Source organism: Thermobia domestica, chromosome 1, assembly GCF_964235325.1.
Source record: "Thermobia domestica chromosome 1, izTheDome1.hap1.1, whole genome shotgun sequence".
In the NCBI taxonomy this organism is placed as follows: Eukaryota; Metazoa; Arthropoda; class Insecta; order Zygentoma; family Lepismatidae; genus Thermobia; species Thermobia domestica.
Window position 1 is genome coordinate 71,090,132 of NC_137454.1, and position 15,109 is coordinate 71,105,240.

General features: G+C 37.0%; 1 protein-coding gene across 5 annotated transcripts in view; it reads right to left on the minus strand.

Moving 5' to 3' along the window:
* The window catches only part of LOC145685937 (schlafen-like protein 2), a 65,950-nt gene that overhangs the window by 30,542 nt on the left and 20,299 nt on the right, over positions 1-15,109 (minus strand). For all 5 annotated transcript variants that reach the window (XM_081758750.1, XM_081758724.1, XM_081758740.1 and 2 more), the window contains exons 3-4: positions 11,951-12,181; positions 7,632-7,728 (exon numbers count right to left, since the gene is read on the minus strand). In XM_081758750.1, the coding sequence (XP_081614876.1) occupies positions 7,632-7,728; positions 11,951-12,181 (328 nt within the window). The remainder of the gene's footprint in view (positions 1-7,631; positions 7,729-11,950; positions 12,182-15,109) is intronic.

Here is a 15,109-nt window from a genome sequence, read left to right on the forward strand (position 1 = left end):
ACCCGGGACCCCAAGCACCAGAGGTGAACGCTCTACCACTGAGTCACCACGCCCCATTCCAAATCGATTATATTCCTGTGAAACAACGTTTCAGGAACAGATACGGAACATTAAGACACTACCAGGAGCGAACACTGATTTGGACCACAATCTCCTAGTGGTCGAAGTGTAAATCCAGTTAAAGTCAGTTAAAAAAAAAAAAAAAAATCGAAAATGGAATTTAGAACGACTAATAAGTATGAACACTAATGTGACAGGATAGAATTCTGTGCAATAGACGATACCGTAGGCAACTTAGGAAATAACTGGGGAAAAGTTAAGTCGATTCTGCTACATATACTCAATAACAATTGAAAAGATGGAAAGACCAGCGAGAAAACCATTGTAACCGCATAACTGAAGAGATGCTGAAGTAGGAGGAGGAACACAGAACGGCGAAAATCATAGAATCAAAGAATACAAAAGACTGAATAATGAATTCAGAGGAGAAAATAACACAGTCAAAGAGTACATAGATATGTGAAGAAATAATGGAACTTAATGACGTGGCAGATATGATCTGATTTATCACAAAGCACAGGAACTAAGAGAGAGACCTAACAGAAGTATACGCACGTTTGTATATTAGATCACAAAGATCATGCAGTCACTGACCATCAAAGAATTCTTACATAAAAGATCTCTGACACAAAGAACTGCCTAAGAGATATCCTGATCGAAGCAGAACGGAAAGTGAATGAAGAAGACAAAAGGACCTAGTATATTGAAAATGAAATAGTATATGCCATCAAAGACACGAAAAGGAGGAAGGCCACTGGAGATAACGGCGTATCAGCAGATTTGCTCAAGGGATTAGGAGATAGTGAAATAAAAGTATGGACTTTACTTATTAACAAGATTTATCTGAGTGAAGAATGGCCAAAAGATTTTCTCTATGTTACAAGGGTTGGAATAGCAAGCAAACAAGTGCACTGATCACAGAATTATTATCCTTACTTCCCACATTGGATTTCCGATTATTGAACAAATACTGAATAAGCCGCTGTAATGTAAGATAGAAGAGATGTTGGAAGATTAATTTGGATTCATGAAAGGACAAGGCATCAGAGATGCTATTGGGTTAATGAGAATTATATCAGAACGATTCCTTGACTAAAGGAGGAGTTATATGAACAGTATTTGTACTTTATCGACTGACAAAAGTACTGAGCACACTACTGGTTTTTCAGAATTTTCCAAATAAAAGACATTGTGTCTATACAAAACTCTATTTATTGGACTTGTTTCGCAAAATAAACAACGTTGTTCATAAAGGATACGGAAATGGATGATTCTGTTTCCATTGAGATACATTTTATTGTGCAAAACAGCTTTGCAGTACAGAGATAATTAACGGGTATACTAACATCATGTTTTGTCTGGTGATGCTTCGTTTCAACATCATCTAGTGGTGTTTGTACGAAACCCTATCAATAGTTGTTTGTTTGCTACCATTGACAGTTACGGGTGCTAGTCAATCGTGTCGTATGCGATGGTGCTGTTCTCATTAGCATGAGCCAATTCAATTGTGTGAAGAACGTGCAAATAAGACAAAAACATGAAGACTGGACTGATAAACAACGGAAGAGGTATTCTGGACGGACGAATCTACATTTCAACTTTTCAGTTCCCAACGCTAGAGGTTTGTGCGTCGCTCTTTCCGTCAAGTGCTTTAATACCGACTATGTTATGCCTACAGTTAAATACGGAAAAGGCTATGTCACTATGTAGGGATGTTCTATAAGCAATCAAGTTGGTGATTTAGCTCAAATCAACGGAACAATGCACAAAAACGTGCACCACAACATTTAAGTGAGGCATGCAATTCTGTTAGGAAGTCGGATTTTGGATCGTAACTTTGCACTATAACAGCAAACGATCCCAAACATTTTTCAAGTTGTGCAGTATTTCTCTGCAAACCAAAGAAGAGGCTCTCATCATCTCAAAAATGGAACAGCAGCTACAGCATCTGGATTGTCATCCAACTTCACATAACGTCAGTGAACACATGACAACAATACAGATGATCTCTGGAAGGCTTTTCAAAGCTGTTGGAGTCGCAAAACTTCGGAAAAGTTAGATAAATTGATCAAGCAAGCGGTTGGAATTTGTAAAGCTCTTCTCAATGCTAAGGATCGGCACTTCGATAAACGCAAACTTCTTCAATAAATTTGTCTCATTGGAAACAGGACGGTGTATTGTATTTTGGTTCCTTATGTGAACAATAATGTTTATCTACAAAACAAGTCCGGCAAACAGAAGTGTGTATGGATATAATGCATTTTGTTTGAAAAATTCTGAAAAATCAGTAGTGAACTCAGACTTTTGATAATGACTATTTATAGAATTATATTATCATGAAATGCAACATGAATCTTTTATATTACCATTGTTTTTTAACTGAAGACGAAATTCACCGAGAAATAAATCAGTTTATTTCTATTTGAAGAGTTAAGTTTTATATGTAACTTCACCAAGTAAGTTGGCATGTATTTTTTCACAAAAGAGTGTATATATATATATATATATATATATATATATATATATATATATATATTTAATTATGGTGCAAAAGGAAGGTTGTTCCTCTTTTGAAATTGCTTATTTTCATACAGGTCACATGCAGAACTTTTGAGGGGTCACACCCTGGAACTTTTTCAAATTTAACCGTAACCGTTAACCCAAAAATAAACCGTAAACATGTTTTCTCCCAAATATGCATGTCATACAAAAGCTTGCAATCTTTTCTTTACTCTAAAAGTTTTCATTGATTCAAACTGTGTAAATATTTTGAATCACAGTTTTGAGACTGAAGAATGGTATTACCTGTTTCATGGTCCGTGTGCGTCACACCCGAAATGCCAAGTTTTCTTGATTTGCTAGGAATTAAATGTGGGTTGAAAGCCGAGATTTTCAGGATAGTTCAACCGTAAGAATGTCATATCCGAAACTCCTGGATTGGCTTAACTATTTAGTCATTTTCAAGAAGTCCTTTAACCCTTTTAGGTTTTTTGGTAACTTTTGTTACCATGGCGCAGTATCGTCTTTGACCGCTTATTTAGATTCTGTAATAGGTATTTCAGCCGTTTTTTTATTGGTCAAGTTAAGGATGGACCAAAGAACACTCCAGATGCGTTTTGGAACCGGATGGTCAACTTGGCGGCGCCAAGTTGGGCCGGAGGGGCGTGACTTTTTATTTTTTCTTAAGGCAAATTTCAAAAATTTTCAACGCCTTTAATTTCCACGATGTCAGATTAAAACTTTGCATACAGATTGTGTGTACCTTTGGGTATTTCTCAATTTTTTTTTTTGAAATTCCTACACGAAACCAGGGCCGGGCCAGAGGGGCGTAAGTATTCCGAGGGAGTGATTTTTTCAGTAAAAATCCGGCTTTTCTCGATTTTTCCGGTTCAAATGTATGATACGGACATGTGAGTGGTACCGTTGGAAAGGGTTTCTTATAGTGAAGAAAATAACGTTTAAACCATGACTCTAGGTCAAATATTATTGACGCAGAAATTTATATATATATATATATTGTTATATGAGGAGCGTAAGCCTGATAGCCGGCTTTCGATTCCTGGATTGTGAACTCCGCGCTCCTTGCGAGGAATGTGGAAGCATTAATAAAAACGGAAGAAGATGGGAATGACCGTTTTGGGAAACGAATTTATTGCTCATATTAACCTGGTTAAAGTGAGCCTCCGGACAGCTGAAGCACAGAGGGGGCTTCAGCGCCGAGGGAAATATGTATAAATAATTAAATAAAACAACGACGTTCTTGTGTAACAAAATGGTTACAAACAGGAAAGTTAAAAAAAAAAAAAAGAAAGAAAAAAAGAAAGAAAAAATATATAAAATGGGTAATATTAAAAACATCCTTGGCGAAGCATTTCTGTAGCTAATCACCTGGCTAGATTGGCTTAGCTTGCCGCTAGGTGGAAACGTAGCGCTAGCGTAGTTTGCTCGGAGCGTTCCCCCACACCATCTTTTGTGGTTTTTCCCTTCCACTATTCTTCTCCAAGGACGAATTAGGAGACAGGTACTATATAAAATTTAAGGAGTCGAAAGACGACCTTGATAATTTCCGGTTAGCAGAAAATCGTGGACTATCAAACTAATCGGATGTGTTAGAAGCAGTCTCCGTTATAATCAAGGTATGGCGAGACTTAGCCGTTGTGCTGAGCATCACTATAGCATGTAGGGTTTGATTTCAAGTCAGTGAGCGGCATCACCCTTCACATAGCATGGGTTAGACAGACAACTCTTCCCCTTCGCGTTCCTTCGAATCGACTGTCTCTTTTCACTATTTTTCCCCCTTCGCGAATTTGAACAAGTTGAAGAAATAACAGAAGGCGTGGGCACATTATTGAATTTGATCGTTTGGAATAGTCTATAGGGTAAAATGATAAGCGTTAATCTTAGCGGTTTATGTAATCATGACACATATAGGGAATTAGTATTTCACATAGTTATGTTTCCTCTCTTGTACTCATCTTTTATATCTATTCTAATACTGTAATAAACTCTCTTATTCCTAAACTTCTCTCCTCATTAAACTTCTCCTACAGGGGATATTATAGTAAAACGGGTACTGGTAAAGATCTAGGTACAGATAACAAATAATTGAGCTACGACTTCGATATGTTTTCTCGTTCAGCTTCACTTCATGCCAGCGAATCAAAAAGGATAGGAGTATCTGAGATTAAATACGGGATGTTAATTAATTACAGTCCCGTCTGGCTGGAAGAAGAGAGAGAGAGAGAGAACGATTTTCAGATCCATATAAGGCAAAGTTCTATAACGAAAGTTGTCTCAAGTGGAATAGTGTGTGCTTCCTACTTTACCACGAACACACATTGTGTGGTTTTTATCACACCTCTCAAACATGGTGGAGCCCCAAAGCGTTAGCGATCGGCTGCCGGATTGCAACCGGTGGGCCGCGTCATCCTCAACCACCAACACAACATAGTTGATGGAGTCTCGCCGGGTATGAACGGCAGACTCTACCCTAAAACACCACGCAACATTCCCAATAAACCGTAAAAGTATATAGATCCTAAATTTACACTTTCAACAATTTTTTTCCGCCCTTTGTTTTCAAGATACAAGATTGAAATTTTGCACACGTATTATGTACATAACAATGTATTTTTTTAAAAGAAAATTCAGATCCCTACGTGAACCCAGGCTTGGGCTAGAGGAGCAAAATATTTTGGTGGGATTTAAAAAAAAACTGTTTTTTTCCCGAATTTCCTGGTTCAGATATACAGGGTTTTCATAAAGTCTGGACGGATTTAATTTGCTTATAATTTTCATAAAAATGCTCATAATGAAATCAAATAAAGTGCAAACGGTAGCGGAAGGATTAAATTTTTAGTTGGCAACACTGTTAGATAAGCGTCAACTCTGAACACGTTGAGAGAGGGAGAGGGAGGGCAAGGGTCAGTTTCTTACCAAATTCCATCCATTGTTGTTTCAATGTTGACTGTTAAAAGTAAGTTGTAAGCTGTATTGGTGTGTGTGTCTTTTAAAGAAATAAATAAATGAAAAACTCCTCTGAGAAGACTATTTTTTTTACCATATCGAAGATGGCGTCGGTGAAAGAGATAGCGCAATGTGTTCTGTGGTACGCAGAGCTAAGATCACCAATTCTGGTGTGTCGAAAGTTCACCAAAAAGTTCAAAAAGCCGGCACCGACTGAGCGTGCAATCCGAAAGTGGAATGCTAAGTTCTTGGAGACAGGAAGCGTCCTGGACCGTTCTCGAAGTGGGAGGCCACCAACATCGCCTGCAACAGTGAGCAGGGTAAGGGAAAGCATCATCAACAGCCCACAAAAGTCGATTCCTAGACGGTCCATGGAACTCGGAATTCCACAGACAACCATGTTTAAGATAGCCAAGAAGACGATCAAGGCCAAAGGTTACAAAATCAAGATAGTCCAGGATCTGCATGATTAAGATTTGGACATCCGGTTCAACTTCTGTGACGCCATGCTCAAGCAGTTGGAACATGGCGACGTTCTCCTTTCAGCCATCATGTTCTCAGATGAGGCAACCTTCCATGTCTCCGGGAAGGTTAACCGACACAACTGTCGCGTTTGGGGCACGGAAAACCCAAAGGAATTTGAGACACATGAGAGAGATAGCCCTAAAGTGAACGTTTGGTGCGCTGTGTCCTATGATCATCTGATTGGACCGTTCTTTTTTGAAGAGGAGACCGTGAATGGAGATTCGTACCTGGATATGTTGCAGAAATACCTCATTCCGGAACTGGAGGCAAGTGGAATCCAGAACGACATCGTGTTCCAACAGGACGGGGCACCCCCTCACTATGCAATCAAGGTGAGACAGTTCCTTGACGAGAAATTCCCTAACCGATGGATTGGCCGCGGTGGCCCGACCGCTTGGCCGCCAAGATCACCCGACCTTACCCCCTGCGACTTCTGGCTTTGGGGTCATGTGAAAACGGAAGTTTATGCAAAGAAGCCAAGTGGTTTGGAGAGCTTAAAGGACAAAATCAGGGCGTCTGTGGCTGGCATTTCGGATCAAATACGGCGGAACGCTGTGAGTGGATTCCAGCGCCGCCTACGCGAATGTGTGGACGTAAATGGCGCCCAGTTGGAGGTGTGGCGGTGAATGAACTGAGCTGGTGCAGATTACAGGTAAAAATTTAATCCTTCCGCTGCCGTTTGCACTTTATTTGATTTCAATATGAGCATTTTTATGTAAATTATAAGCGAATTAAATCCGTCCATACTTTATGAAAACCCTGTATTGTTACGGACATGTGAGTGGTACCGTTTGAAAGGACTCGTCATACTGAGGAAAATGCCGTTTGAACTATGACTCTAGATCAAACAGTAATGACGCATAACATTTTTGAAATATATATATATATATATATATATATATATATATATATATATATATATATATATATATATATATATATATATATATATATATATATATATTCATATGAAAAAATGGTTCACCTTGAGACTTTCAAAATTTTCTTCCGCCCTTAGTTTTCAAGATACAAGATTAAAATTTTTTACATGTATTATGTACATAGCAACGTATTCTTTTTTTTTTAAAAAAAAAAAAATCAGATCCCTACGTGAACTCAGGCCCGGGCTTGAGGGGCGCAAAAATTTCAATTTTTTTCCCGAAAAATCTCCGGTTTTACCCGATTTTCCCGTTTCTGGTGCATAATAAGGACAAGCAAGTGGTACCGTTGGAAAGTATGCTTTATCCTGTAGAAAACGAGAAATGAACCATGATCCTGCGATAAATAGAAGGAAGTAGTAGCTGTTTGAGTGAAAGTCTAAACTTTACCTCAAAAAGTGGAAATTCTAAAAGGGTTAATAATTCGGCTCTAGGACTGTGGTCAAACTGACCCTTCTCATGTAGGATGCTCTCTGTTACAAAAATATATACCATTTTTAGCCAAGTAACTAAATTTATGATCAAGTTTTAGCCAAGTAACAATCAACGTAGCGACTTCATTTAGTAAACAGAAGTTTCACATTTGGAGCAAGAAATCTGCCATTCATAACAGAGCGCAGATGATGATGTAATATTACTTACCAAATTGAATCGTTCAAGAGCATCTGTATCGCACCAGCAATATTTGTAGGAGCGCAGCACATGCGGTTCATTCCTCATAATCTTCGGTGGCTTGCAACTGAAAATAGTTCAACATTCACTTTTAATATAAATAGGGGTGAAAAATTAAATTATACTATTCTACAAAGGATACCATTCGTCATTTCAAATAAAAAAATTCGTGCGTATTAGTTTCTGCATACCACCTTTATTTATAGCAATTATGTAACATAGTTACAAGTCACTGATTGTTAATAACATGGTAATTCGTCCCACAACTTTCTCAGAACATGTACAGTACAAATTTATCTATACTTTCTGCACAACTAATTTAGAAACAGGCGTTGGCTATATGTACGAGGGAGGACCCAAAAGAAATCGGATTGAAAGAGCGCTGCCGTTCCTAGGCATAGTAGAGAGTTCTCCTGCTGGGTAGGTGTAGTAGAGACCTTCCCAGATCAGTTGGCCAGGCAGCGTCTGCGTAGGAGGTTAACGTTTGATCGTATTACTGTTTTTCTCAACTGTTCTCGTTTGCCGCCTGTGAAATCGTTATGGCAGATTCAAAGGAACAAGGAGTGTGTTTGCTTCCTACTTGGAAAATCGGAAACGAAAACTTACCAAATGCTTCAACAGGCTTTCAAGAAGTATACTGTGAACAGCACACAATTTTTTGAGTGGTTTGGGCGCTTTAAGTGTGGTGAGATGAGTGTTAAAGATCATGCTCGTTCTGGATGCTCTTCATCATTTCGAAACGACGAAAACATCCAACAAATCTGCCCCAAAATCAGCGAGGACCGTTGTTTCATGATCGATGATATTTCAAAACAGGCAGGAGTGAGTTGGAGCTCGTGCCAGCGTGAGGTTTTGCAAATGCGACATGGTGCTGCTAAGTTTGTTTTTCGCCTGCTCACACAGGATCAAATCATTCGTCTGAATTTGAGCCAGGACTTGAAAAATCAGATTGAAAGTGATTCAAAGTTTTTGACCAACATGAAACATTTTCCGAGAATTAAACAAAATCTAAAAGGAAAATGTTTTGATGGTGTAGAGGCTGTAAAAAGAACTTTACAGAATGTATTGGACGATATAAAAGTTCCAGAGTTGCTTCAAACAGTGTGAAAGAAGATGGGAGAAATGAATCGCATTTAATGGAGAGTACTTTGAAGGAGACTGAAAGAATTTTGTAAAAAATGTAATAAATTATTTTTTTTAGAACGAAAGTCCGGTTTCTTTTGGGTCCTCCCTCGCATACGATGATGTTCACATTATATCAACTGGGAAGTATAAATTATATTATTTTTCGGTTCAAAGAATTGATCGTTGCTCAGCAATTCACCGACATTGCCCTACACTCCTCGTACTGTTAATTTTTGATTGCCTGCGCAGAGAATCTAGTGTACTATATACGGTACATCGAGACAGTTGAATATACTAGATGAAATGCTGGGTAACCACATTATGAATCGAGGATCTTAAATGAGTAATCCTTCACATTTTTACAAGAGCTGTACAGGACATTGATGCTGATGCGGGAGCTTTTGAATATTATCGCGTTCCGCACCTCCGCAATTTGTTGTATAGTAGTTAGAAATCTATAATCTGTGTTTGATTTTCTTAAGTTGTAATCTGAGTTGGTCCAGTGATCGCAGTAATTCATTAATGCAAACGGCTAATGCTCACATGGAAGATATATCCAGATAATTTTGAAAAGGAAACAGACCACCGGCGAAGACAGAAAAGTTATTTCATCAGGTATGTTTCCCTCAAACTATTCCAAGTATTGCTGTATTATACTCAATCGCGTACAACTCAATCAACAACATAAGCTTAAAATCAAGGAATAATTCTTTACTAATACCATCAAAATGTGCAAACAGACGGAAGATACAATTGTAGCAAATTATTAAGGAACTGGAGGCATAAAGTATGAAATATTGACCACAAAAAGGACACGATCTAATCAGTAAATAATTCTTCGTAGGAAGGCTAACTGGATTGGACACATCTTGCGAAGAAATTGTCTGCATACAACCACAGAAGGAAAGATGGAAGAAAAGCGAGGAACAGGAAGAAGAAGAACACAACCGATCGATGATTTGAAAAATAGAAGAAAATATTGGGAGTTAGAGGAAGCTGAAGATCGAGAAACCTGGAAAAATTTCCAGGCCCAAATCCAAAATAAATAAAAAAAGAAAAGAAAAAAACTCATTAGTCCTAGGTAACAAATTAAGTATTTCATGGCACCAGAATAAGTCATCTTAATAAATAACTTATAATTAAAGGTCATTTACAGTCTCAAACGCAATATAATTTAAACACTCTTCAATATAATTAGATTAATATTTCAAACACAAAATGTAAATAAATACTTTTTATGCGATTAGCCCAAACAAATAACTTAATAGTACTGAAGTATGAATATTTCACTATTTAATTTTTTAGAAAATCTTCGAGTACATCTACTTTTCTTCACATGTTCGGACAATTAAATCGAGCTCGTGACATTTCAAAGAGATGTTATATGGTTCGTATGAGCAGAGCCTAAATCATTAGAATTTGATATTACGTACCTGCAGAATATTCACATAACACATGTTGCAACTACTAAAATAACAAGTGACGATAATGATTAATAGAAAATAATAAGAAATAAAAACTAAATACGAAATAAACACAGAACAAAGAATTCATGCATAAATTCCATGAAAAATGTAATGGGTTGTTGGTACCGTTACAATACCGACTTCAAACTATAACTACGAGAACCCCCCCAAAAAAAACTTAACATCGAGATCTTTGTTTCTAATTTCCACTATATGATTTCAAATATGGGAACACCGTACTCTAATGGTTAGAGTGTTGGACTCATGTCCGTCTGGTCCCGGATTCGATTCCCGGTCGGTGCTTTCCAATTTTCGGCGTCCACCCAGCATCGTGAGGCAAACTGGGGAGTCACGTGAAAACAAGACGTGACGGCCACTAGGTCTAGAAAGTTCCTGTTACGCCTGTTAGGACAGGAAGTCACAGCATGGTGACCACGTGCTCGCCCTAGGCTGGACGTAGTGGACGGCGCTGGAGAAGGTTAGGCTCACAAATGGGAAGTTACACTTTTTTTTAAAAAAAATATGATTTCAGAATTGATCAGAACAAATATAAAATGTATTATTATTATTAAGATAATTAAGTACAGATTAAAGGAACATTTATAACAAATGATGTTAAAAATATACATTATATTGTATCCAATTTTTTGATTGATTCATCGAAGCCTCCTTTTTAGCACAAGGGTTATATGAGGAATGAAATGACCTATTGCTTAAACTGGGCTCTTAACTACTTGGATTTGAATCCGACGCAAGTACCTACACTGGGAATCAAACCTGGGATTATGTGCAAAATTAGCACACGCATTTGCCAAGCTATCAAAGAGACTTAACATTCTTTTTATATAAATAAAACAAGAATCTTACTTTTAAACTTTTATTATATAGAGTCTGCCAGAAAAATGTATACACTGTTTAAGAAAAAAAAACTATATATCATACTTCTTAATTACATTTAATTATTGTTCAAACATGTGTTACAAACCTTCGAGTAAGCATATGTTTACATTAGATATTCAAAATGTTGGCTGTTGGCGGCCGAACACCTAGCAGAATGATGAGCGGTCGCTGCAGCTGCAGCGGCGGTCAATGTATCAATGGAGACCGATGCACATGCCTCTGCATTCGTTCCATGCGCCTCAAACTTCGTCAGCAATGCATTTGATTCTTAGGCGGATTGGTGGTTCAGTATCAAACTCCCCTCTCCACTGATGCTGCACTTCGATGGCATTCCCAAACCTGATAGAACATTTCAAAACATACTTACGCTGCTCGAATCTCAAGCGTATTCCTGCCATTTTCTTATCTCACTAACCATGCTGACAGTACCGACATCTGTTAGCGAAAAATCGTACTACAACATACTTAAATTTCAGAATAAGTGTCAATGCCAGTATCCTGATACAGGATGACCAAGAGTATATACATTTTTCTGGCGGACTCTGTACTTTGGTATTTTCTTCAATAATAATGGGAAAAGCACCACGTTAACTCGAGTAAACGTCACAATTAATAGAAGTTCAAGTTACGAATCACGTGAATAAGAATGATAATACATTTAATGTACTGGAAATAAAGTACAAAAGAGCAGAGAATATTTCATTAGTAAAAGCTAAGGGTCTTAGTTTGGACTGAAGCATCACGAAATAAATATTATTGAACAGAAATAATAACATGAAATTCTTTGTCGTTACTTACAAAGTAGAAGGAAATATTCCTTCCTCGCCGGGCTCCAAAACAGGAACAAATGAAACATGATATAAATGAGAAGGCACCGGTGGTTTAAACCTGTCCATTGTATCCTTCATACTAAGCATGAAATGATCCTTTTGGAATTGCGTCATCTTAATGCCTTCCACCTCACCTCCATCCAAAACTCCAATTAGAATTGTACCACCGTAACCAGAATTGAGGAACCCACAAATATTCCTGTAAAAAGAAAATAGACGAATTAAAGTACAAATAAGATGTCAAATACCTAAACATCCAACAATTCCATTGCTTATTTAATCGTTCTAGATTAAAAATATAAACAATGTATCACATTTACAACTTAAATTTTTTTTTTTTTTTTTAAAGTATTGTAGCTATTTTGTCTGTCTGCAACGAAATTATCATATGCATACTATAATATTATTGTTCAATTTCCAGCCTTGACTTGGGCAGAAAGCAAGGAAAAAGAGCCAGACCTACAGGGAATTCGTAAGGATCTAGAGCGATTTTTTCGCACTTAGTCTCTGGAAGGCACTCCTACTTTCTGTGACCAGAACTATACAATCAAGCAATTTTTACTTTTTATACTGTAAATTATATAACACTGAAACAAAGTTTGAGATTAGGATTTGAATAGAGCAGTGTTGTTCACAGGATTCGAGAAATTTTTCGTCTCGTCTCAAATTTAAGAAGTACTTCTCTCGTGAGCAACATGAAACGTGATCTTATGCCATTTGTTTAGCTTTTTATTTAATGTAGAATTTGCCTAGGTATTTTGGAGTACATTGATAGATACTGAAATTGTGAACAGTGCTTTGTTGATGTTTTAATATTTTGATTATACTGCTTATTTATTTGTCTTGGAATATCCTCGTTAACATAATTTTCTGGTTTGATGTGATAAAGTATTAGGTAGCATTTTTTTTTTTTTAATATGACGTAACGCTTTACTTTAGTATCTATGACACTGGAAAATTTGTGTACTTAAACATTGATTATGAACTGTATATTTTAATTTAAAATTAAATATGAAACAAATAAATACATTAAGATTAAAATTTTTAAAGATAATTTTGTTGCATCCGTAGATGAAATTTTGTTTTCACCACTTGGAAAGAATTTTGTAATCATCTCACATTAGAGACGTTTTCAAATTTTTCTCAGGGAGGAGGGAGGGAGGGAAATTCAATACAAAGAGTTTAAAATTGCCCTGCTTGAATATTGGCAATTGCTATTGAGAACAATCGAATATGTGGCAGCGCTGAAAAATATCATTGCTCCAAGGGAAATTTTTCCCTCTGGGCCACCCCTTGAAATCACCACTGTTCACATAAAGAATTTAAGTTATAAGAGTATTACATTCTGGAATCAAGAAATACTACATTGGTTGACAATTACTTGGGTACAAACACATTTTCATATATATATATAGTGGACCCGGACTTATATAGTGGACACCAAACAGCCCAAGTTGAAGAGACCCTTGGGCCAAAGAATATCTACCTAATGGACTGAACCATATTCCCTGATCTGAATTTCGTGAGCATGTTTGAGATGATCTTGGACGATGGATTCCACAGCGAAATTCGCCACCTTCGACCTTTCAGGACCTGAAAACTACCCTCGGGGAGGAATGGAACATATTCCTGGAATTATGAAATTTCGTGGACAGCATGGCAAAGGTAGAATGTATTGGTGTCCGAGTTGGTCATATACTTTACTGATTTTCTAAGAACCCCTCCTTATTTATGACAACTGGCATTTCATGTCATCGCTCCATAGTGCTCTCCACGTGTTTGTTCGGATTTTCACGTCCTGTTTCTTTTCATGATGGCTAATTCCCGCCACATTTGGGCAATATAGCTGGCCTAATATCGGTACTCATATATTAGTCGCTTCGCTTACTGTGCTCTGATTTGTGTTAAATAAATATTTATATAAGGCTGAAAAGTGTTTCTACCGTAGCAATTATCAATCTATATATATCCTACTCATACTTAAAAAAAAGTTATAGATTTTTATGTATCTACACTAAAAGTATGCATGCATAGAGTAGAGGGGGGGGGGGCAAGAGTACGATTCCTTAAAAACAAGGGGATATATAAATGCGTCACGTGAAGTTTGATGTTGATGGCGTCTAAAAGCTAAACAATTTTGAGTGTGCTGCGTAAAACTACAAGCTATTTAAGTAAGCATTTATGTTTTTCTAATAGTTTGATATAATATTGGGACATAAATACTTAAGGTATAACTTACACTTTTTTTTTTTAACGATTTCAAAGTGCTTTAAAGCATTAGTTCCTAACATCTCCATTGTTTGACAAGTTGGAGTAAATTGACTTTCTTCCAACAGTTGGCAGTGCAACATCACGGAAAGTCCATTGTGTAGTTAGGGGGTAAGGGTACACAGATACCGACGGTGCCCCTTCTTTTCTATGAAAAAATTCCAATTTGATTTAGATTTAACAATGAAAAAAGAATGTGGATTTTGTTAAAATACCGCGGCCGTTTAAAGCTTCACTGGGCAGGTCAGACCTTATATTTTAACAAAAGGACATTGACGGCAAACGTTACGAACACTGGTTCCCATATATAGCCTATACCGTTAAGAATTCTGAAGAATCCTGATATTTTCTTATGCACGAGGGACAAATTTTTATTATAAATACCACTCCTTACATAACAATTTTTAAGGTGGTGTTTGAGTTTTTGCAACAGATAAAAGTCTGAGGCAGTTAAATCTGCAGTTATTGAATAAAGGCACGCTTGTTTATTATATTGAGGTTTCAGAAATGCTACATTTTGTACTTTTTTTTATCTTAAATGTCAATAGTTTTAAGTAATAAAATTCTACTAGTCCAATGTTTGGTATGGGATTCTATAAACATATATGAAGCTACCCTAGCCTAACATTTGACAAATAAATAGCTTTATGAAGGGTAAGCCGAGAAGTTTCCAAGTTATCCTCGTAGTTGACAAGCATTCTTTACTACAAGAAACTGATGAAATAAGCTGATTGGAAAATAAATTTTCATAAATGGTCTAAATATTATCTGACTTTTTTATATACGATGCATTTTCATTACTGATATGAGGAGAATTAAGGATTTTTCTTTCCTTTGCTTTTTCAGGGAGGAACTGCAG